The sequence below is a fragment of the Aquarana catesbeiana genome, linkage group LG02, assembly GCF_042186555.1.
Source record: "Aquarana catesbeiana isolate 2022-GZ linkage group LG02, ASM4218655v1, whole genome shotgun sequence".
Taxonomy (NCBI): Eukaryota; Metazoa; Chordata; class Amphibia; order Anura; family Ranidae; genus Aquarana; species Aquarana catesbeiana.
In genome coordinates, this window is record NC_133325.1 from 57,265,830 (window position 1) to 57,291,480 (window position 25,651).

Genomic DNA, 25,651 nt, shown 5'->3' on the forward strand with positions numbered 1-25,651 from the left:
CAGATGGACGTCAAAACTTTATTGTAGCATATCAAAAAATAAAACCATAACAGCATAATGAGCGAATGGAAGCGAACGTTAACGCGTTTCACACAAGTAACAGCGCTTACTCATAACACAAAGAAGAGTCCCCTCAGTGGTTTGTTGCAGTTCCATAGTTTAGAGCTGCCATGGTTTAGTGCTAGCCCTGCCATTGGAAGGGCGCCTTGGGAATGGGGTATATATAATGGGTATTTGGGTATATAAAAGAATCACATTTTGTTGTTTTGTAGCCTGAAATGAAGACATACGTGGTTTTTATTTTATCCAGCTGTATTTACTCAACTTATACCATCCATGGGAAAGATATAACCCCAACAAGTCAAAAAAAATCAAAACAATTAAAAAAAACAATCACTGAGTTGGAAAAAGGATCACCCCTCCTAAAAACGACTCAATCAGGTGTAGCTAATCACCTTCTCAATGGCACACAAAGCCATTTGACTTTCAACTGTGATCAGCTGTGGTCATTTTGATTAGATCAGCATGAAAAGAGCTTTCCTGGAGCACTTCAGTTCCTGTTAGTGCAACTGAAGCAAACAATCAACTATGGGTGCCAAGGCACTGTCAAAAGATCTCCAGGATAAAGTTGTGGACAGGCACAAGTCAGGAGATGGATACCAAAAACAAAAAATTCAAAAGGATTTATCAATGTCTAGAAGCACAGTGAAGTCTATTATTGAGAAGTGTACAGTATTTGGTACAACACAGACCCTCTCTGGATCAGGACGTCACTCCAAACTGGATGAAAGAGCCAGGAGGAAACTGGTCAGAGAGGCTACCAAGAGGTCTACAGCAAATCTGAAGCAGTTGCAGGAATTTATGGCAAAGAGTGGTCATTGTGTGCATGTGACAACAATATCACAAATTCTCCACAAATGTGGCTTGTATGGGAGGGGTGCAAGAAAAAAGACACTCCTCAAGAAAGACCACATGCCGTTACCACTGAGCTTTCCCAAAATGCACCTTGAAAACTCGGAGGCCGCATGGAAAAATGTGTTATGGTGAGATGAGACTAAAACAAATTATTTGGCCTCAAAACCAAACGATATGTCTGGCGGAAATCCATCCAAATAATACCATTCCTACAGTAAAGCATGGAGGGGGTAATATCCAGTTATAGGGTGTTTCTCTGCAGCAGGGACTGGAGCACTTGGATGGGGCAAAATAGCATCAAATTCTTGAGGAAAATCTGCTGCCCTCTGCCAGAAAGTTGTCAATGGGAGGAAGGTTTACTTTCCAACATGACAATGACCCAAAGTACACAGCAAAAATGACCACACAGTGGTTGAAGGAGAAAAAGGGGAATGTCCTTGCATGGCCTAGTCAGAGCCCAGACTTAAAGAAGAAGTAAACCCCGATGGCTTTTACTTCCTTTTTAGTTCCCTGCAAAGTAAAAGCATAATGGGCTAGTATGCATCGCATACTAGCCCATTATGTGGCGCTTACCTGCAAACAAAGCCCACGCTGTCCTCGCTGGTTGCCGCATCCATCTTCACCCCTCTTCCTTCTGGGGCCGCGGACTCTGGCTCTGTGACTGGCCGGAGCCACATGATGTTACTCGCATGCTCATGGGAGCCGTCGAACATGCTACTTGTGAGTGAAGAAACAGCACGAAGGTCCGTTTTTCACAGCGCATGCGCCAATGACATCACCTGCCCACTACAAGGTAAATATTTCCTAAACGACACACGTTTAGGAGATATTTCCACTACTTAAAAGTAAGCCTTATTCTAGGCTTACCTATAGGTAAAAGTGACAATCAGGGGTTTACAACCACGTTAAAGAGGAAGTAAACCCCAACGAGTTTTACTTCCTTTTTAGTTCCCTGCAAAGTAAAAGCATAATGTGCTAGTATGCATCACATACTAGCACATTATGTGCCACTTATCTGCAAATGAACCCGCAATGTCCCCGCTGGAGGCCGCATCCATGTTCGCCCCCTTCCTTTCGGGGCCACGGACTCTGGCTATGTGATTGACTGGAGCCGCGTGACGTCATGCGCAGGAGCCCCCAGTCACGGCACTTGCTATTGAAGAAACGACTCGGAGGGCCGTTCTTCACAGCGCATGCACTGATGATATCATCGGCGCACTACAAGGTAAATATCTCCTAAGCGGCGCACGTTTAGGAGATATTTACTGTACCTATAGGTAAGCCTTATTATAGGCTTACCTATAGGTACAACTTCCCCATGGAGGTTTACAACCTCTTTAAACCCCTTCAAAAATCTATGGAATGCCTTGAAGACTGCAGTCCACAAATGGTCACCATCAAATTTAACTGAACTTGAGCAGTTCTGCAAAGAGAAGCGAGCAAATATTGCAAAGTTTAGATGTGCAACGTTAGTAGAGACACATCCCAACAGACTAAAGGCTGTAATTAAAGCAAAATGTGGTTTAACAAAATACTGACACAAGGGGGGGGGGGTGAACCTTTTTCCAACTCAGTGATTCTGTTTTTACTTTTTTTTTTTTTTTACTTTTTTCTGACATGTTGGTGTTATATCCTTCACTTGAATGTTATAAGTTAAATACAGCTGGATAAAACAAACTGTTTGTATTTCAGGCTGCAAAGCAACAAAATGTGATTATTTTAAGGGGGGGGGGGGGGGTTCTTCTCTATACCCACTGTACAGAGGGTCAGACAGGAATGGGTGAAAGAGTGGATGTGCTCCCCTGTTACACAACAGTGTCAAGAAAATTGTGGATCCTGCTAGAAATCTTGAAATTTTATAGCTCTCTCTATGAATTATAGAGCACCCCCATGTTACATAGTGGCGGGGTATTCGGTAGTCCTGGGGTAACAGCGCTGCTCACCCATTGACGCAGTGCAGTGAGTAAAGTCACCATAGAACAAGACATGTGAAAGCAAAATGAATTCACCAGCTAAGCACCGATAAACTGCATTATATTTCAGTTTTGTTCTTGGCTTTAGAGATTCTGTAGAGCTGACTGTAGTATTGGTACAAACCTTCTGTTGAGTGGGTGACACATTGACAACTTGCTATAACATTGTACTCTTCTGGAAAAAACAAGGCAATCATGCATAGCAGAATGTGAAAAGGAATCGGAGAAAAGATTGGCCCTGGACACATTCTGCTGACATTCCTGCTAGGCGGCAGATTCCTGAAGGCAGGTTATTGGTTTCTTTCAAAAAACTCATTAAGCCACACTTAGTGCATTTAATAAGCGTGCACTTTTTATTTGTGAGCGTCCATAGCCGGGTCCACTATTTGGAATTTGTTAGGCAGCCAAACAATATAAAATGGTGCAGACTTTTAGGAGACCTGCTGATTGATATTGTTCAGACACAGAAAACCATGACTGCAGCTGATGATTAATATCAGGGGTCCTTTCCCCAGGGGCACATTTAAAGGCAAAGTTCACCAAAGGGTAAATTAGGTTTTAAGGAAAAAAAATGGTACCTGTGCTGCAAAATGACCTCGGCTCAGCTGTACTAATCTGAAAATCTGCTGCCTTCATGTGAACCCGTGTTGTCCTCATCAGGAAGCCGAGGACCTTTATCTTTTCATTTCCAAGAAATTCACAAAGGGGCTGGATAAATCTGCAGAAAATTAGCAGAAAAAAGCAGTATCTAAAGCCAAAAAGTTCCCCAGCAAAGGTTCTACTTCATGTGCTTGCAAATATATGTAAATCCGCACTGCTGCGTCAAGGCACATCTGCAAAGTGTGGTCACTTTTGTTGAATTTAAACACTAGTGCGGGGAATGGAAACTGGTTGATGTGATCTACCTGTCGATCGTGGCTATGTGACTTGTAGATCATGGCTCCAACGTGTTGCCAGCTCCAGATCCTGCTCACCACCTCTATGATCTTAGGTTAGAGTGGCAACGTGAACACAGCCATGGGAGGTCCTAGGCTCCATCTCAGCTCAGACATGTCACATGGGAGGACTTCCCCCACTCTGCTGGGCACCATTGCATCTGATGTCTGGTGAATTTTTGCAGAGGCGTGGGGAATTTGAGCTGTGATGTTAACCCTTGCACTCTGCATTATTTACTACTGACCCCTGCACCCTGTGTTACTTACTACTGACCTCTGAACTCTGTGTTACTCATAGTTAACATCTGACCTCTGCATTACTACTGACCCTTGCACTCTACATTACTTTTGACGGACCCCTGCATCCTATGTTACTTACTACCAACCTCTGAACTCTGTGTTACTTATAGTTAACATCTGACCTCTGCATTATCACTGACCCTTGCACTCTACCTTACTTACTACTGATCCTTGCACTCTCCATTACTTACTACTGACCCCTGCATCCTGTGTTATTTACTACTGACCTCTGAACTCTTGTGTTACTTATAGCTAACATCTGACCTCTGCGTTACTTCTCACCCTTGCACTCTACATTACTTACTACTGACCCCTGCACTCTGCATTGCCTATTACTGACCCCTGAACTCCGCATACGTTTCTATTTAGCCCTGCACACTGTGTATTTTCTACCGACTCCTGCATTCTGCATACTTACTACTGAACCCTGGACTCTGCATTAGTACTGACCCCTGCACTCTGTGGTAATTTCTACTGACCCCTATGCTCTACAATTCTTATTACTGACCCCTGGACCCTGCATTACTTTCTATTTACACCTGCACTCTGTGTACTTACTACCGACCCCGACACTCTGCATATTTACTACTGACCCCTGGACTCTGCATTAATACAGACCCCTGCACTCTGTGATAATTTCTACTGACCCCTGCACTCTGCTTTTCTTACTACTGACCTCTCTTTTCTGTGTTACTTACTACTGACCTCTGAACTCTGGGTTAGTGCTGACACCTGCACTCTGCATTATTTTCTACTGACTCCTGCACTCTGCGTTTCTTACTGCTGACGTCTGCACTCTGCATTATGTACCACTGACCTCTGAACATTGTGTTACTTATTTCTGACACCTGAACTCTTCAAACATTCCTTACTTTTTAATGAAGCCTTGTTAAGTTATTTACCTTAAAAAAAGCACGGTGCGCCCTGGTGATCTTTGATCTTTTCCATTTTGTTCAAATCTCCACTGTATTAGGGTTGCCCTCCATTGCACTAGAGTTCTTTGGTTACCACTGAACAGGTCTGGACTCCTTTAAGGAAGAATAGGTTACCTCCAAGGCATACCTGCTTCTAATTTATTCATTGCTATCAATGTCCCAAGTTGGGAGCTTTGTTAGACCAGAGTTAGGGACCAGACTTTGCACGAGGCAGTATGGATTCACAAATATTCGCAAGTGTATGCAGTAAATCACTAGTTCAGGTCAGGGGGCACATTTTGCTTCCATGGAGTATCTCTTTATGCTCTACATCAAGTCCTTTCCGTCATGCTTGCTCTAGGTCAGAGACCCATCCAAGTTGGACCAAGTATGGAAAAAAGATCATTCCTAGAATTCTGCTGTAAACTTTCATGAAATAAGCAGTTCTTTCCTCAACAATTATGACTTCCAACCAATAATTTCTAATGTCTGTTTTTTTGTAAAAACGCAATGTGGGAATTTCCATTCATTTCTCATGTGTGAGTCATACAGGAATGAAGGGAGTACAGGATAAGACTGTTCCAACTCTTTAGTTTTATGGTCAGGGAAACACATCCGTGAGAGACGGGATTGTCGTGTTTAATGTATTAGCAATCTTGGCAAAAGCACTCCTGCAAACTTGTGTTTGATTTTAATAGGTATAGTTGATATGTCCGGCAGATAATTGGTAGGTTAGGTTCTTGATGGATATTTTATCTCAAATAGTCTTTTTAGCTGGCCTCAGCTTTGAGATAAAGAACCGCAGGGGCTACTCAGCGCTGACCTTCTACAGGTCATAAATTAAGAAGGAGTTTCAAGCGACTAGAAAAATCAACCAGCGAACAGGTAATGCTATATATGACCTGTTAAAACTATGCCAAAGTCAAAAAGTCCATGGCATTAACTTGAACCTATTATTAAACTTCACATTAATTAGTAGGTCATATTTCAGTATTAGCAGATAGCATAGTTTTAGCAGTCTGTGCGGTAAAACTCATCGTTTATGGCTCCTGGTACTAAAGCTATTGAAGCAGACCAAGATATGGTGAATTTAAACAATGCATGCACCGATCTGGGCCTGCAATTATAGCATTTGGACTACAGGAAAACATTAGGTAGCAGTAAATCAGTATGGTTGCCTGCTGGTATATGTTAAAGAGCTAATATGGTCTGGTATGCTTTAATGCGTTAATACAGCCTCCCTCTTTTTACCCTAGAGCAGTAATGGCGAACCTTGGCACCCCAGATGTTTTGGAACTACATTTCCCATGATGCTCAAGAGTGCATGAGCAGAGTGCATGAGCATCATAGCAAAATGTAGTTCCAAAACATCTGGGGTGCCAAGGTTCGCCATCACTGCCCTAGAGGAACCCTTGAAATGATTTTCAGGTCTCAGGGAACCCCTGGTAAGATTAGTCAATCCGGATTCATTGGGAAAATGCCCCATACATTGGTGGTGGTAAGTGGAAAGAATGCCCCCCTTACTGGGGTGGCCAGAATGACACCCTTGTAATCGTGCTGCTGGCTCTACCAACTGGCACATGTCTAATGACACCCACTGCTCCCTAGAGGGGATTGGAGGGTCCAATCAGGTCCGCCTGAAAAACTTAAGGTGGGCCCTTATCAGTCCGCCTGTGTGAAAGGGTCTTAATGGAGGTGACGAGAGAAAGACACGTTTGAAGTCCAGCCTGGGTGACAATCTTTTCTCCTTATGTAATTACAGTGGAGGAGTAAGTATATCCACCCAGGGACAGGTAGTCTGTTTTTTTCAGGATAACCATGAAAAAATAAAGAGGAAAAAATAAAAATAATGCAGCCACTGCATCTAAGGTTGGTAGGCTGCAATATGTTCCAATTTCTGGGGGGGATTAGATCTACTATAACTCCAGTTTTAACCCACCGCTCCACCCAACAGTCCCATTAATGAACCCCCACACCTCCAGCAATTTTTTTTACATTTTCATTATAAAGTTTTCTTACTTGGATATTTGGACCAGTCACTGACATCATTGATCCTCTTCTGAATGCCACATTATGTGCTTCCACTCTCGGTTGCATTACTACCCTGTGATTCCAGGGTGGCAGACAATGTGCCCTCTAGAGGCATATACTTAAAGAGGAGCTCCAGGCTCCTGCAGAAAAAAATTTAATGTCAATAGCTGCAAATACTGTAGCTGTTGACTTTTAATATTAGGACACTTACCTGGCCAGGAATCCAGCAGTGTCTTCACCAGAGCCGATTTTCTGCCGCCGACATCTCAACTAAGATGAACTGACAGGGAAGCCTTGCGACTTCACAGCCAGTTCCCTACTGCGCAAGTGCAAAGCGCACTTCACTCTGTGAATGGGCCGTCTGTGGGGGAAGGAGGAGGGGGGGGCCGAACTTCTGGCTGGGGTGGGGTTCGCTGTGGTGAACTGAGCCGGAAGTGGGAGCGGGTACCTATCAAAACCAGGTACCCTGCCAAATGTGGCAGCAAAACCAGGTACCCGCCAAATGTGGCAGCAGAGGGGTTTAGGAGGCAGACAAGCGGAGCTTCCCCTTTTGGGTAGAGCTCTGCTTCAATTCCATGGGCTCACAGGAGGCTGTAAAAAAAAAAAAAAGGCTCAGGCTGCCTTACTCACTGCCTTCCCAGCTCCCTCCCCCACAGTAATTCTAGTCTACCACTGGGTGTACTCAGTCAAGAGACTAAAGACATACTGTGAGTGCAGGGCATTGCGGAACTGTGAGAGGTGGGGGGCTCAAGGGGGGGGGGGGGGCAATTCAGGGTAGGGGTCAGAGCAATAAGTGGGGCTTTAAAGTGGAATTCCACTCCTACACCTACCTAATCTTAATAATGCTCCCTACCCCCTCCTAACACCTATGCTGACTAACCTCTAACCCAGCCTTCACTTTAACATATTAAAGCCAGAGACAGCCAGGGAACTAGCATTTGAAGGTCAAGTATTTATTTCAGCGTGGAATGGTACGTTTTTAATATCTGTTTTGATAGACAGTTGTAGATGTAAGTATGAAAACAATGAACAGGCAAGGGACGGCCTTTGGCATAAAAATTGGTGCTAAAAAAGCATCCCTCTTCTTGGAGAGTTGAAAGGTGTACATTTATTGTATTTTTACAGATTGAAACAGCTTTCTTCGGACTCAGAGAACTCAAGGGATATATAGAATTTTCCATGACCACTTATAGAGCCAGGAATTCAAACAGACCAAGAAAAATAAAAAAAAGCAATCAAAGCAAAACTGTGATTGAGGTCTTACTAGTGTAATATGGTCAATATGAGGGACATAGAAGTAGAAGCGTTTGTATGATTTACACCATGAAATAAGGCCCTCTGCTGGCTGAATTCTGAATAACAGCGTTCTTATAACTAGTATAATCAATTGAAGTATTGCTTTCAAAATGTGAAAAGTACCTTTTACATAAAGTAAAATATTTTACATTTACGTAACTGTGGGGCTAACGGATAAAAAACGGTATTAGCCTACTTTTTATGGAATTACAAGACAGGATGTTCGCTGTGTTCTATGGCGTAGTCCGTATTTCTACCTGGGAACATGGCTGTACGGACTTATAGGAACCTGGCTTACATGCCAACTTTGTTTCGTTGTCAATGCTTCATATGCCAGTTCTCTATGGCTGAAGCTCAGCTTGATTACCGTATATTGAAACAGTTTGTCCCTTGCACACCATACAGGAGAACATATGAACAATTCATAAGGGGTCTTATAAATTCAAAAGGGTGCCATCCTCCCTTATGTTCATATCACAAAGCAAATGCAGTATATGACAATATAGCACTATATGTAAAAGCAATTCAACATATGTGGGGTTGATTTACTAAAATCGGAGAGTGCAAAATCCGGTGCAGCTCTGCATGGTAGCCAATCAGCTTCTAACTTCAGCTTGTTCAATTAAAGTGATTGTAAGGGTATTTTTTTTTTTAAATAACAAACATGTCATACTTGCCTCCACTGTGCAGCTCGTTTTGCACAGAGTTGCCCCAAACTTCGTCTTCTGGGGTCCCCCGGCGGCTCCTCCCCACATCAGATAACCCCCTAGGAGAAGCGTTCTCCCGGGGGATTACTTTGCAGGCACGCTCCCGAGTCCAGCATTCGGCGTCCATAGAGGCCGAATGCAGGACTCGGCCTTGCCCCGCCCCCCGGCACCCGTGTCATTGGATTTGATGGACAGCAGCGGGAACCAATGGCTGTGCTGTTATCAATCTATCCAATCAAGAGCCGGGAGCCCGTGGAGAGAGAGACAGCGCGTCCCCGCCAACTGAATGAAGGGGTTCAGATAAGTAAAATGGGGGGGGGGGGGCGGTGATTGCCAGGTGTTTTTTCACCTTAATGCATAGGAGGCATTAAAGTGAGAAAAACACGAACCTTTACAACCTCTTTAAGCTTTGACAAAAAACCTGGAAGCTGATTGGTTTCTATGCAGAGCTGCACCAGATTTTGCACTCTTTGATTTTGGCAAATCAACTCCATAGATATGCAAAAAAAGTTATAAAAAAGTACAGAAAACATTTTACCAATAGTGTATAAAAGGTGGGAAATGAGGTCCAGAGCCCAACATATTGGGGTGCTCAAACACACCTTTCTCAAGGAGGACCTTGATTATATCCACATCCTTTGAAAATACTGAGGCACATCACACTTTGGGTTCAAACAAGCTTCTCAAAATGTGATACTTCATGTAAAATAGTTATTGGATGGGCCAGTTTATATTCTGTGTCTGATATTTATTCTAGTATATCTTTCTGATATCAAATAATGTATGCAAACATGCATTGTATTTTCTGAATGGTATTAATTTTTTCATTTGCTTACAATATTTTTTAGAGCACTAACATATTCTAAAGTTCTTTATAGAGTACAGGAACTGTACACATCAGTTCTTCTAATGCCGTGTACACACGGTCGGACTTTTCAGCTACAAAAGTCCGACAGCCCGTCCTACAGACTTTCGACAGATTTTCGACGGACTTTCGACGGACTTTTGGCGGACTTTCAACGGACTTTCTAACGACCGGACTTGCCTACACACAATCACACCAAAGTCCGACAGATTCGTACGTGATGACGTACACCAGACTAAAATAAGGAAGTTGATAGCCAGTAGCCAATAGCTACCCTAGTGTCGGTTTTTGTCAGTCGGACTAGCATACAGACGAGCGGATTTCTGGGTCCAGCGGAGTTACGATGTAAAGATTTGAAGCAAGTTCCAAATCTAAAGTCCATCAGATTTGCGACTGGAAAAGTCAGCTGAAGGTCCGGTGAAGCCCACACACGATCGGATTGTTCGCCGGATTTGGTCCGTCGGCGTCTGTCAGACCAGTCCGGTCGAAAAGTCTGACCGTGTGTACGCTCCATCAGAAGCAGTTCATAGTCTAATGTAGCTGTTGACTTTTAATATTAGGACACTTACCTGGCCAGGAATCCAGCAGTGTCTTCTCGGTTGCAGCCACCGTCATCTCCACTAAGAAGAACCGACAGGGAAGCCTTGCGACTTCACAGCTCGTCCCTTACTGTGCACGTGCAAAGCATGCTTCACTCTGTGAATGGGCCTGTTGTGGGCGAAGGGGGACGAACTTCGGGCTAGGTTCGCTACGGTGAACTCAGCCAGAAGTGGGAGCTGGTACCTAACAAAATCAGGTACCCGCTCCCCCAAAAAGGTGCAAAATGTGGCAGCAGGGGGGGAGGAGGCAGACAAGCGGAGCTTCTCCTTTTGGGTGGGGCCCCGCTTTATTGCCATGGGCTCACAGGAAGCTGACTAAGTGACACTGGATTCTGTATCAGTAAGGAGGACACGTTGCTTGGGCTACTTTTCTTAAGCTACCCCGCGGTGGACTCAGCTGGAAGTGGGAAAAAGGTGCCAAATGTGGCAGCAGAGGGAGAGAGAAGGCAGACAAATGGAGCTTCCCCTTTTACTAAATTTACTAATGTTCAAGCCACACTTATCCACACATTGTAGGGTCTGTTAGGGAGGAAGCCAATCACCTCCCAGTTTTTTTTATATTTAGGGTGGAAACTGGAGCACACAAAAACAACACAAAAGTTGGTGAGGGCAATTCAATGCAAATAGTCTCGCTGGTGGATTTGAAACCAAATACTGTTCTGAAGGCAAGAGTGCTAACCGCTTAGCTGCAATTATAGTTTTTTTTTTTTTTTTTTATGTTTGTTATGTTTGCATAATTTGTAAAGCACCACAGGAGCTCTACGGCTCAGTAACTAAAGGGATTGGCTCCACTCCCCCTCAACTTTTCACTTAATATGATCGACAGCCTCACCGACCCATAATGAGGTATACGGGGGGGGGGGGGGGGGGGGGGGCTAGAGATAAGGAACAACTTTAGTTTTCAGAGTTGCTTTAATGCATTTAAGGGCATCCAAGGGTTATGTCTTCATTAAAGTGGAACTTTAGGAAAAACTTTTTTCTTCATTCTGGATAGAGAAAGGGAGGGTTATAACTAGGGATGAGCCTGATGTTCGAGTCAAACGTAAGTTCCACTCGAACATCAGGTGTTCGCCCATTCACCAAATTCAGAACATTATGGGGCCTTCGCGGAAAATTCAAGCACCCGCAGAACGCCCCATAATGAACGACAAGACCGTCAGAGCACTGACGGCTGCTGATTGGCCAAAGCATGCACCTGACCTGCATGCTTTGGCCAATCACAGCGTGCTCTGCTGTGAGAGCCATGATAGACCAAAAGGTGGGGTGCTTCTGACCAATCATGGCTCAGGGGGCACACCCCACACTATGTTAGGCTGCTTACATAGCGGGTGTACATCGTTTTATGAATGAGAGCAGCAAAATGACATTTGTAAAGGAAAAAATGTCATTTAAAACTGCTCACGGCTGTAATGTATTGCTGGATCCCGGCAATATAGGAAAAAATCATTGAAAAAAATGGCATTGGTCCCCCCCCCAAGTCCATTACCAGTCCCTTTGGGTTTGGTATGGATATTAAGGGGAACCCTGCGGCAAAATTAAAAAAAACCCTGGTGGTTGTGGTGGTCTGCGGGCGAGGGGGCTTATCAGAATCTGGAAGCCCCCTTTAACAAGGGAACCCCCAGATCCCGACCCCCCTTTGTGAATGGGTATCAGGTATATTGTACCCCTATACATTCACCCAAAAAAGTGTCAGAAAAGTAAAAATGACAGGAGACAGTTTGGGACAATTCCTTTTTTTTGTCCCGCGATGTCCATCCATCTTCGATCACAGCGCAGATGGACCGTGAAAAAAAACCCAACCCCCCCCCTGAAAACTCCGCCTCCATGGGAGGCGTCCCGCGACGGCAGGCTTTTTGCTTTGACAGCTGTTATATAGCCGAGGACGGGGCCACCGCAGGTAAACGGGTGACCCCGCCCCCCTCTGACGTAATGTGACATTACATGATGTCAGAAGGGGGTGGGGTCACCCGCTTACGTATAGCTTATATAACAGCTGTCAGTGCAAAAGATGGCAGTTGCGAGACGCCTCCCATCGAGGCAGAGTTTTTTTTATTTCTCGGGTCATCATCGCTGTGATCGAAGATGGATTTACATTTACATTGCAGGACTTTTTTTTTTTTTAATAAAAGGAATTGTCCAAAACTGTCTTCTGTCATTTTTACTTTTTTTGACACTTTTTTTGGTAAATGGTTAGGGGTACAATGTACCCGATACCCATTTACATATGGGGAGCAGAATCTGGGGGTCCCCTTGTTAAAGGGGGCTTCCAGATTCCAATAAGTCCCCCACCCGCAGACCCCCACAACCACCAGGCAAGGGTTTGGGGAAGAGGCCCTTGTCCCCATCAACATGGGGACAAGGTGTTTTGGGGTGACCCCAAAACACCCTCCCCATGTTGAGGGCATGTGGCCTGGTATGGTTCAGGAGGGGGGGCACTCTCTCGTCCCCACCTCCTTTTCCTGCGGCCTGCCAGGTTGCGTGCTCAGATAAGGGTCTGGTATGGATTTTGGGGGGACCCCATGGTATTTATTTTTAATTTTGGTGCGGAGTTCCCCTTAAAACCCATGCCAAACCTGAAGGGCCTGGTATTGATCTTAAGGGAACCCCCACGCAATTTTTTTTTGAAAAATTTGGTGCGGGGTTCCCCTTAATATTCATACCAGACCCAAAGGGCCTGTTAATGGACTGGGGGGGGGGGGGGGAACCCATGCCGTTTTTATCAATGATTTTTTATGTATATTGCCAGGATCCGGCAATACATTACAGCCATGAGCAGTTTTAAATTACATTTTTTCCTTTAGAAATGTCATTTTGCTATTGTATTGTTATAAACACAGGAAAGATGCACTGCTTTACAGGCATACTATAGACACCCCACAGGCACGATATTTAAAAGAATATTTCATTTTTATTGTTTCACTTTAAGCATTATTAAAATCACTGATCCTGAAAAAACGTCAGTTTTTAAAACTTTTTTTTGCATTGATACATGTCCCCCATACACTTTTTATGGCAATAACATGTATATAAGCCTTTAAAATGAGCACTTTTGTTTATTCATGTTCGTGTTCCATAGGCTTTAACGGTGTTCGCACAACTTTTTTGCCTGTTCGCAAGTTCTGGTGCGAACCAAACGGGAGGTGTTCGGCTCATCCCTAGTTATAACCCCTGTTGGTTTATTTTTTGCATTTGTGCCCCATCGCCTTTTCCATAGCCAAAACAGGAAGTGAGAGGAAAATCATTCCAAATTAAAGGAATCCTTTGGGGTCCCCCAGGCCTCCTGAACTAGTGTCCCAATTGGAAGATTACCTTCTGTTACTTTTCTAGGGACAACCTGAAATTTGGGATTTTCTTTTACTTTTCATGGTAAATGGGTCAATTGTAATGCTAATGGTAAACAGGATAAATATAGAGAGTGAATCTCCCTAATGGGGGCACAGACAGCAATAAAAATTGACAGGGGTTTTAATCCCTCTCCACTCTATCCAAAACTAAAGAAAATGTTTTGCTTTAGTTATACTTTATGTGCCCTACAAGCTGTGGTAACATACAGCGTTTTGAAAAAGTATTCACACCCCTTAAAATGTTCCACATTTTGTTATGTTACGACCAAAAACGTAAATGTATTTTATTGGGATTTTATGTGATAGGCCAACACAAAGGGGCACATAATTGTGAAGTGGAAGGAAAATGATGAATGGTTTTCAAATTGTTTTACAAATATATCTGAAAAGTGTGGCGTGCATTTGTATTCAGCCCCGTTTACTCTGATACCCCTAACTAAAATTTAGTGGAACCAATTGCCTTCAGAGGTCACCTAAGTAGTAAATAGAGTCAATATGTGTGTAATTTAATCTCAGTATAGATACAGCTGTTCTGTGAAGCCCTCAGAGGTTTGTTAGAGAACCTTAGTGAACAAACAGCATCATGAAGGCCAAGGAACACACCAGACAGGTCAGGGAAAACATTGTAGAGAAGTTTAAAGCAGGGTTAGGTTATAAAAAAAATATCCCAAGCTTTGAACATCTCACGGAGCACTGTTCAATCCATCATCCAAAAATAGAAAGATATGGCACAACTGCAAACCTACCAAGACATGGCCGTCCACCTAAACTGACAGGCAAGGAGAGCATTCTTTAGAGAAGCAGCTAAGAGGTTCATGGTAACTCTGGAGGAGCTGCAGAGATTCACAGCTCAGGTGGGAGAATCTGTCCACAGGACAACTATCATGCCGCGTACACACGATCGGACTTCTCGTTGGAAAAAGATATGCCGGCTTTTCCGACGGGATTCCGCTCAAGTTTGCCTTGCATAAACACGGTCACGCAAAAGTTCGCTGAACTTACGACCGTCAAGAACGCGGTGACATACAACACTACGACGAACTTAAAAATTAAGTTCAATGCTTCTGAGCATGGGTCGTTTCTGAGCATGCGCAGGAAATTTGCGCGTCGGAATTGCCACAACGCATTTTCGGATAGGAACTTTTTTCGACCGAAAAATTGAGAACATGCTCTCAACCTTTTGCTGGCTGGAATTCGGCCAGCAAAATTCCGATGGAGCACTAATTTTCCGACGAGAAACTCTCATCGGTCTTTTGCGGGCCGAAATTCCGATCGTGTGTACGCGGCATTAGTCGTGCACTCCACAAATCTGGCCTTTATGGAATAGTGGCAAGAAGAAAGCCATTGTTGAAAGAAAGCCATAAGAAGTCCCATTTTCAGTTTGCGAGAAGCCATGTGGGGGACACAGCAAACATGTGGAAGAAGGTGCTCTGGTCAGATGACACCAAAATGGAACTTTTTGGCCTAAAAGCAAAACACTATGTGTGGCGGAAATCTAACACTGCACATCCCCACCCTGAAACATTGTGGTGGCAGCATCATGTTGTGGGGATGATTTTCTTTAGCAGGGACAGGGAAGTTGGTCAGAATTAATGGGAAGATAGATGGAGTCAAATACAGGGCAATCTTAGAAGAAAACCTGTTAAAGTCTGCCAAAGACTTGAGACTGGGGTGGAGGTTCACCTTCCAGTAGGACAACGACCCTAAACATACAGCCAGAGCTACAATGGGATGGTTTAAATCAAAGCATATTCATGTGTTAGAATGGCCCAGTCACAGTCCAGACCTAAATCCAATTGCGAATCTGTGGCAAGACTTGAAAATTGCTGTTCACAGACGCTCTCCATCTAATCTGACAGAGCTTGAGCTACCTTGCAAAGAAGAATGGGCAAAAATTTCACTCGCTAGATGTGCAAAGCTGGTAGAGACATCCCCAAAAAGACTTGCAGCTGTAAATGCAGGGAAAGGTGGTTCTACAAGGTATTGACTCAGGTGGGCTGAATACAAATGCACCTCACACTTTCCAGATATCTATTTGTAAAAAATGTTGAAAATCATTCATCATTTTCTTTTCACTTCACAATTATGTGCCACTTTGTGTTGGTCTATCACATAAAATCCCAATAAAATACATCTAGGTTTTTGGCTGTAACATGACAAATAGTGGAAAATTTCAAGGGTTGTGAATACTTTTTCAAGGCACTGTACATGCGTGCTTTTTCACTGGCTTGCTTTCCATCTCTACCAGCATTTTTGTAATGTTCAGTTATAGGTAAAGCATAATGATAAAGTTATTTTATTTGCTCTCTTTAAGTCTGCTAAATATATAATTGATAGCATTTTGATGTATCTGTTTGATAAATGCAAAAAAAAATAAAAAAAAAAAACCCTTTGATCCTGCAAAAAAACCAGTGAGCTCATAACTTCCTATTGTGAGCTAAAACAAGAGTGCGTGTTGTCACCCTAGGACAGGTAGTAGTCTCTGCAAAATCACTAATTGAAAAAAGTGGAATAAAAAAGAAAACAATTGAAGCCATACATTTTAACATTTTTCCTCTTTGTTTTTCTCTCTTGCAGATTGAAAGAAATAAAGATGGCAAGTAAAGTGTCCACGGTTTGGGTCCTCCTGTTGTTAGTGCCATGTGTGCAACTTCAAGGTACTAATACGAAACCGACTTGGCCAACCTATAAAGTCCCCGTCATTGTTCCTGAGTCTACAACTGGCTTGGAGGAGCCTCACTTTGATGCGGCACCAAGGCTAGATGTGCCATGTTCCTGCGGTCCTGATTGCCACAAACATTTCCCAACACCAACGGTTGAGGACCTGAAAGAGAACATGGCATATGAAACCCTCTATGCCAATGGGAGCCGCACGCTGACTGAAGTAGGCATCTTCGTTCTTGGCACCAAAGCCGGGACTAGAAACGGAGCAGGCAAATCCCGTCAGAAGAGGCAGATCTATGGTCATGACACTAGATTTAGCATATATGGAAAGAACTTCTTACTTAATTATCCTTTCTCAACATCAGTAAAGTTATCCACAGGCTGTACAGGTACTTTGGTGGCTGAAAAACACGTCCTTACAGCAGCCCATTGTATCCATGATGGTAAAAGCTACGTTAAAGGAGCACAGAAGCTCAGAGTGGGCTTCTTAAAGCCAAGAGTAAAAGATGGACGCAAAGGTTTCAACCACACATATTCGGGAACAGGTGATAAAATGAAGTTCCAGTGGATTCGGGTGAAAAAGACACATGTCCCAAAAGGTTGGATTAAAGGTAATGCTAATGATATTGGCATGGATTATGACTATGCTTTGTTAGAGCTCAAAAAGCAACATAAAAGACAGTTCATGATGATCGGAGTAAGTCCTACAGGTCGCCAATTGCCTAGTCACCGAATCCACTTCTCTGGCTTTGACAATGACAGACCAGGAGACCTCGTGTACAGGTTCTGCGAAGTTAAGGACGAAACGTATGACCTTCTATACCAACAATGCGATGCCCAACCTGGTGCCAGCGGATCTGGAGTCTATGTCAGAATGTGGCGGAGAGATAAGCAAAAGTGGGAGCGAAAAATTATTGGAATATTCTCCGGGCACCAGTGGGTTGACAAAAATGGTGACAAACAGGATTTTAATGTCGCTGTGCGCATCACACCCCTTAAGTATGCCCAGATATGTTTCTGGATAAAGGGAAACTATATAGATTGTCAGGATGGCTGATTCCCAGTCCAAATACTTTGGAGTGACTGTCTTATAATTTCAAGAAAGGCCAAATATGAACAAAAAGAGACATTGCTAAAGCAATCCACCAAACGGTTAAATGAATCCATTGTTTGAGGTGTTGTCAAGGAAGACTGGAGTGAAACACTGAGGCACAATGCACACATAGATCTTTATACTTCACAGATACTAATAAGCTCAACGGTTGCACAAGACAGCTGTTGATAAGAGATGTTAATATATTTTACAGAATGATGGATTTTTGCTTTTGCCTCTTAAGTTTGTTTTTGTTTCTTACTGGGCATTGGCATAATTAACCAGCATTGTTACGCCAACCTGCAATATTGATTGGTGGACTTCTTCTTTTAGAATATAAGACATTGAAGATACAGAAAGTCATTTGATGGTGACAGCTTGCCGCACAATACATAAACTGCACTTTCCAACTCTAAAATAGAATTGAAAATACTCGTCTCTTTTAAATTACTATTTCCGTACTGAGGTTTGATTACTGCTGTGGATGAGCAACTGTATTTTTTTCCCCTAAAGTAGCTTTTAATCTCAGGATGTACAAAATATGCAGATGGAAACTAAAATGTATTATTAAGATGTCAAACAAGAAAGTTTTTTAGTAGAACTCATTTAGAGAGCAACATTTTTAATGTACAGGATGATAAAAGGGATAAAGTTGGCACTGCGTATCTTGTAGAAATGGCTGTGTAAATAAGATATTACAAAGTTGTCGCAAGTATTTCCTCTCAGCTACAGATTGTCTACTTTAAGCGAAGTTGTCTCTTGAGACAGTTCCAAACTGTCCTATCGCAACCAGAGAAGCACTCCACTGCTGTTTTTTTCAGTTGTCTAAACTGAGACAGCTAGTATAAATTGAAGACAATAGCTTAAATTAATTTATCTTGGAAATGGTTGTCAAGGGCAGTTATCCTTCAAGCTGTGCAGGGCTAAACAACAGGACCACTTTAATGTAGGCCTCTTCAGCAGCACATACCCACCTTTTGCTTCCCCGCTACCTGTTCAGGAAAGGAAAGTCCTGTGCAAGCTACAAAAGTTATAGCTTATGTAGGGCTATGAACTCCCCGTGTGACAGCTTGGAGATTGGTCCAGCACTGCCACATGGAGTAAGTCACATGCTCCATCATACCCAGAAGTACCAAGTATTTCCTTTGGTGTGAAGGGGCAGGGGAGTAAAAGAAAGGTTACTACGTGCTGGTGGAGAGAGGAGAATATAGCCCTAAATGTGCAATGTAATGTTTTTCTTTAGGGTTAGCCTAAAATAATATATTATGGCTAGTTGGGCTAAAAACTTCAAACTTCACCTATGTTTTGGGGACTCCGGTTGCAAGATCCCTCCATCCTATATTCACAACTGATATCTGCAGCCATTGTAGTGAGGTCTCCAACTTGCCAATAGAGCTTTTCGAATCTCATATTATACCAAGTAGTAATTGAAACTCGCTTTCTGTGTGCTACTGGGTATATTAGCCAAGGCATCTGGCAAGGATATAAGGTCGTGCTCCTTGAGTCTCCAAAATAAGTTGCCAGTGGGTGATTCAAACCCAAACCACTCAAAAAAAAAAAAATATTGGTGGACAACCAGCCTTACTTTTGGTTTCAGTTGGCCAACATAGGTGTGGTCAAATCTAACTTATCTGGTTAAATGTCTCATGTAGGGGAAAACAAAAGGGATCATGTGGAGGCACAGATGTGGTAATCATCAGCTGCATCAGCCATCCTAACTGTTGAATATAGACGTGTCTTCTCACAAGATATGGGATCCTTAGGTTTCCCAGAATTCCAAGAGAAGGCCCAGTAATGTTGCAACAGGAAGGCGAGTATTCCTTTTTGTTTTACAAATATTTTATTTCTTCATAGCTTTCACACATATTTATGCATGGGGTAGACTGCTGCAACATAAACAGATGGCTACTGATGTAATAGGTTGTACAGTCCTCTATGTAAAATACTAGAAAATATGTTGACCCTAAATAATTCTGCATTTAGTTAATATGACATAACAATTCTTATCTAAATAATTAACAAAGTGAACTTCTTTTGGTGAGAACCATACTGCACATGCAACTTTAATAGATGATATAAGGCCCATGATATTAACCACTCACAAAATGTAAAGTTGCCTGCAGACTTTAAAGAATGTTCCCCTCCAATCAGCCATTTTCCCAGAAGATCACTATCAGCTCTGATTTGCAAGGTCTCTCAATTACCTTTAACAAGCTGAAAGGTAATCAGGCAGAGTCTTAAATTGAATATATTCCAATTGTTGATGAACTCGTTCTTTAAAGTGGAACTTCACCTAAAATGTGAAGTACTGTTCATTCTATCCCTCATCCCAGGACCTCTAACTGAGTTGCAGCTTTTTTGGGGGCGGTAAATACCCTTTTTTGTCAGTACCCACTTCTACTTCCTCAGTTTAGGCAAGGATCACTTTTCCCCACAGTAGTGTGGCTGTGAGACATCAGGTAGTCACAGCTGGCCTCAAATTCCATGGATGGAGGCATTGTGCCATACTTTGCTGATATGCACAGCATGCTAGCACATTATGGCAGACTTACCTAGCAAGTGATCACCTCCAGCACTGCTGTGTCAGTGCTCCCATCTGACACGGATGCTTCCATCTTCTCCAGGTCTTCCTTCCGGGTTTGGACTGTTTGCTTGCTTGCTTGGCTGGGTCATGATGAAGTCACTCTCACACATGTGCACGGGAGTCACATTGTCACGGGCCAGAGCCATGCCGTAAATGTATGATTGTTTAGGTTTAATTCCACTTTAAGTGTACAACATGTTCTCTAGTCTTTTGTAGCAATTTTTCATCCCTTTGGGATTATGGTGCTTTTTTATTAGCTTCCAGTAGTTTACACCATTGTCGGTGTGATTTATTTACTTTAGTTCTGTCCTACATAATAGCAAGCTAATGTTGAATTTCAGTCTACTGTTCCCCCATATATTCCTTATTGTCTAGGACAGTGGCCTCCAAACTGAGGCCCTTTGGTTGCTTCTGTTCAGCCCTTGGGCCACTGATCTTCCCACTGACACCAATAGTGGGGCATAGTTTCTTCCAGCAATATAAACAATGGAACACTATTCCTTCTACTGACACCAACAATGGGGTATAATTCTTCTCAATGACACAGATGGTGCGTCACAGTTCCTCCTCCTACTGACCACGGGTGCTATGTAATTTGTTTACCCCACTGACCATCAAGCCTGAGACATTACTTACTCCCACTGAAGCTGGGTAAATTTTTACTGCCACTGGCCACAGTCTGGCCCCTCTAAAGTCTGAAGAACAGTAAACTGGCAATTTATTTAGAAATTTTGGAGACCTCTGGTCTAGAACAATGGTGCTGAACCTTCTAAGAAATTTGGACCCCAAGTTCTGTGTAGATTCAGTAGAGAATCATGCCAATTTGGCAGCGATGGGCTATGAAAATCTTATTTTAGATACAGGCAGTCCGCTAGATACAAACATCCGACTTACAAACGACTCCTACTTACAGAGGGAGACAACGGGAAGTGGGAGGAAATCTACCCCTAGGAAGGGAAATTCACTCCTGTAATCGTTATAATGGGAAAAGGTGTTTCCACTGATGCTTTATCACCAATCCTTGTTTCCAATGTTTTCCAAATCCAATTGTCATTAGGACAGAAAGTGAGGTGAAATCTTCTGAACAGGGGCACAGACAGCAAAACAAACATTACAGGGGCGTTAAACCTTTCCTATGCTATTCAAAAAGCCTAAAATAGTTTTTTTGGCTGGATTTACACTTAAAAAATGTACCTGTTCCGACTTACAAACAGATTCAACTTAAGAACGAACGTACAGACCCTACCTTGTTTGTAACCAGGGGACCGCCTGTATTAGGTTGAAATCACAATTCACAAGTTGGGCTCCTTTTCTTTTGGCTGGTGAATATGTTGGCAACACTTTAGGTGCTAATGGGTGTCTCTGGATTTGGGCACAGCCATCATTCGTTTTAAAACACTATAGAATAGGTAAATAAGTGAATTGCAAAATGTATTTATATTTAATTTCATTTTAAGTAGTTCTTAAGGAGAAATGAGATACTGCTTGGGCGGAGAAGTGGTAGGCCCCAAAAGCTTGTGTTCAAAATGTAACTGTTACTGCAAATAATAAAAAATATAATGGACAGTACTCATTTGTGTTGCCTAAAAGGAAGTCCACAATATTTAAAGTGATGGAAAAAAGTATTTGATCCCCTGCTGATTTTGTACGTTTGCCCACTGACAAAGAAATGATCAGTCTAGAATTTTAATGGTAGGTTTATTGTAACAGTGAGAGACAGAATAACAACAAAAATATCAAGAAAAACGCATTTTAAAAAAGTTATAAATTGATTTGCATTTTAATGATTGAAATAAGTATTTTTTCCCCTATCAATCAGCAAGATTTCTGGCTCTCAGGTGTCTTCTATACAGGTAAGGAGCTGAGATTAGAAACACTCTCTTAAAAGGAGTGCTCCTAATCTCAGCTTGTTACCTGTATAAAAGACACCTGTCCACCGAGGCAATCAGTCAGATTCCAATCTCTCCACCATGGCCAAGACCAAAGAGCTGTCCAAGGATGTCAGGGACAAGATTGTTGACCTACACAAGACTGGAATGGGCTACAAGACCATCGCCAAGCAGTTTGGTAAGAGGGTGACAACAGTTGGTGCGAATATTCACAAATGGAAGAAACACAAAATAACTGTCAATCTCCCTCGGTCTGGGCCTCCATGCAAGATCTCAACTTGTGGAGTCTCAATGATCGTGAGAACGGTGAGGAATCAGTCCAGAACTACATGGGAGAATCTTGTCAATGATCTTAAGGTAGCTGGAACCATAGTCACCAAGAAACAATTGGTAACACACTATGCCGTGAAGGACTGAAATACTTCAGCGCCCGCTATGTCCCCCTGCTCAAGAAAGCACATGTACAGGCCTGTCTGAAGTTTGCTAATGAACATCTGAATGCTTCAGAGGAGAACTGGGTGAACGTGTTGTGGTCAAATTAGACCTAAATCTAGCTCTTTGGCATCAACTAAATTCACTGTGTTTGGAGGAGGACGAATGCTGCCTATGACCCTAAGAACACCATCCCCACCATCAAACATGGAGGTGGAAACATTATGCTTTGGGGGTGTTTTTCTGCTAAGGGGACAGGACACCTTCACTGCATCAAAGAGATGGTGGACAGGGCCATGTACTGTCAAATCTTGGGTTAGAACCTCCTTCCTCCAGCCAGGGCATTGAAAATGGGTCTTGGATGGGTATTCCAGCATGACAATGACCCAAAACACAAGGCCAATGCAACAAAAGAGTGTCTCAAGAAGAAGCACATTAGGGTCCTGGAGTGGCCTAACCAGTCTCCAGACCTTAATCCCATAGAAAATATGTGGAGGGAGTTGAAGGTTCGAGTTACCAAATGTCAGCTTCAAAACCTTAATGACTTGGAGAGGAGTGGGACAAAATCCCTCCTGAGATGTGTGCAAACCTGGTGGCCAACTACAAGAAACATCTGACCTCTGTGATTGCCAACAAGGCTTTTGCCACCAAGTACTAAGTCATGTTTTGTGAAGGGGTCAAATTTCACTCATTAACCATGTGCCGACCAGCCGCCGCAGTTTTACTGAGGCAGAATGGCACGGCTGGGCAAAACGACATTATGTAATGTCGCTTCACCCTGTGGCCACTAGGCCACCCCCTAGGCACCCCCAGAGCTGATGCGAGTGCGGGCCTCCGCGATTGCTCGTGACACACAGAGAAACGGGATCTGTGTGTGTAAACACACAGTTTTAGGTTCTCTGAGGGGAGATGAGACTGATTGTCTGTTCATACAAAGTATGAACAGCGATCTGTCATCTCCCCTAGACAGTCCCCTCCCCCCTTCAGTTAGAACACAGAGAGGGAACACAGTTAACCCCTTGATCGCCCACTAGTGTTTAACCCCTTCCTTGTCAGTGACATTTTTACAATAATCAGTGCATTTTTATAGCACTGATCGCTGTATAAATGCCAGTAGTCCCAAAAATGTGTCAAAAGCATCCGATGTGTCCGCCATAGTGTCGCAGTCCCAATAAAAATCACAGATCACCGCCATTACTAGTAAAAAAAAAAAATAATAATAAAAATGATATAGATCTATCCCCTATTTTGTAGACGCTATAACTTTTGCGCAAACCAATCAATATATGCTTATTGCAAGTTTTATTACCAAAAATATGTAGAAGAATACATACCGGCCTAAACTGAGAAAAAATTAGCTTTTTTTAAAAAAAAAATGGGGATATTTATTATAGCAAAAAGTACAAAATATTATGTTTTTTTCAAAGTTGTCAGTCTTTTTTTGTTTACAGCGCAAAAGATAAAAACCGCAGAGATGATCAAATACCACCAAAAGAAAGCTCTATTTGTGGGGAAAAAAGGACATCAACTTTGGGTGCAACGCCGCATGACTGCGCACTTGTCAGATAAACCGATGCAGTGCCGAATCGCAAAAAATGTCCTGGTCATTCAGCAGCCAAATCTTCCGGGGCTGAAGTGGTTAAAATGCAAATTAATTTATAACTTTTTTGAAATGTGTTTTTCTGGATATTTTTGTTTTTATTCCGTCCCTCGCTGTTAAAATAAACCTACCATTAAAATTATAGACTGATCATTTTGTTGTCAGTGGGCAAACGTACAAAATCAGCGGGGGATCAAATACTTTTTTCCTTCACTGTATCTGAGATGTTTTTAACAATTGTGCAAGAAGAAATTGAAGACCAGGAGGCCAATATTACGGGGCTTCACAGGTTGTTGAGCTATGGCAATAATATTTCTTTTCTGCTTTTCTTATTCATGATGTAAAAGGTGACTTCAACTCTTCTGAATGTACATCACTGGAAAAAAAAAAATGAACTGAGACTAAACAAGTGTGTCATCTGTTGTCCGATCATTTTAGTTTATTTCTTTTTTACAGATTTTATCAATTTTCCACACTTATGCAGCGTACAAACGATCAGAATTTCCAACAACAAATGTTCGATGGGAGCTTGTTGTCGGAAATTCTGACCGTGTGTAGGCTCCATCGGACATTTTTTGTCGGAATTTCCGACAACAAAAATTTGAGAGCTGGTTCTCAAATTTTCCGACAACAAAATCCGTTGTCGGAAATTCCGTGTACACAATTCCGAAGCACATAGAAAACGCATATTTTACGCGCATAGAAAAGCAGAGGGACTGGCAGGAACACCAGGGATTCCACACAAAGGAAGCAATACAAATAGAACAGGATACTTTCTCATACAAGTACATGGTACCACAGGCACATATCAGGAATATGAAATGCTAGGTTTACATAGTATTTAACATAACATAATAAAAAGTATTAAAAAATTGCTGCTTACCTGTTTACATACTTAAAGCGGAGGTCCACCCAAAAAAAAAAGAAAAAAATTAAAAGCCAGCAGCTACACATTCTGCAGCTGCTGGCTTTTAATAGGACACTTACCTGTCTTGGAGTCCAGCGATGCCGGCACTGCTGCTGATGTTTCCATCAGCTGTCGGGTGCTGCCACCGCCATTGCGGGTAAGGGGATCCGGCAGTGTAGCCTTATGGCTTCATGCCGGGAACCCTACTGCACATGTGCGAGGCCCCGCTCCTCTCTCCTACTGGTCCGGTGACAGGGGGAGGAGGAGGGAGCCCCGCGGTGACGTCATGGGCCGCGGCATGGACTCCCAGAAGTGGGAACAGGATAGCTGTCAAAGACAGGCATCCTGTCCCCCCTCCTCCCCAAAAGGTGCCAATTGTGGCATCGGAGGGGGAGAGGAGACAAATGAGCAGAAGTTCCACTTTTGGGTGGAACTCCGCTTTAAAAGTCCTACCTAGCTTTCCTCTTCTACAGAATGTTAGGCTGGCCATGCATGGAGCCAGTGGACTGATCAAAAAATAATGAACGAGTTTCCCCATTCACACAAGCTAGGTGGATGGATTGTATTCTGACAGCGGGACTCCTCCACTGTCAGAAAACACTA

General features: G+C 43.0%; 1 protein-coding gene across 2 annotated transcripts in view; it reads left to right on the forward strand.

Annotated features, from left to right (window-relative positions):
- Positions 1 to 24,550, forward strand: part of PRSS23 (serine protease 23) — a 91,246-nt gene extending 66,696 nt beyond the window's left edge. For both annotated transcript variants that reach the window (XM_073612951.1, XM_073612950.1), the window contains exon 2: positions 16,457 to 24,550. In XM_073612951.1, coding sequence (XP_073469052.1) covers positions 16,473 to 17,600 — 1,128 coding nt within the window. In that variant the 5' untranslated portion in view covers positions 16,457 to 16,472 and the 3' untranslated portion in view covers positions 17,601 to 24,550. The remainder of the gene's footprint in view (positions 1 to 16,456) is intronic.
- Positions 24,551 to 25,651: the final 1,101 nt, after the last annotated feature.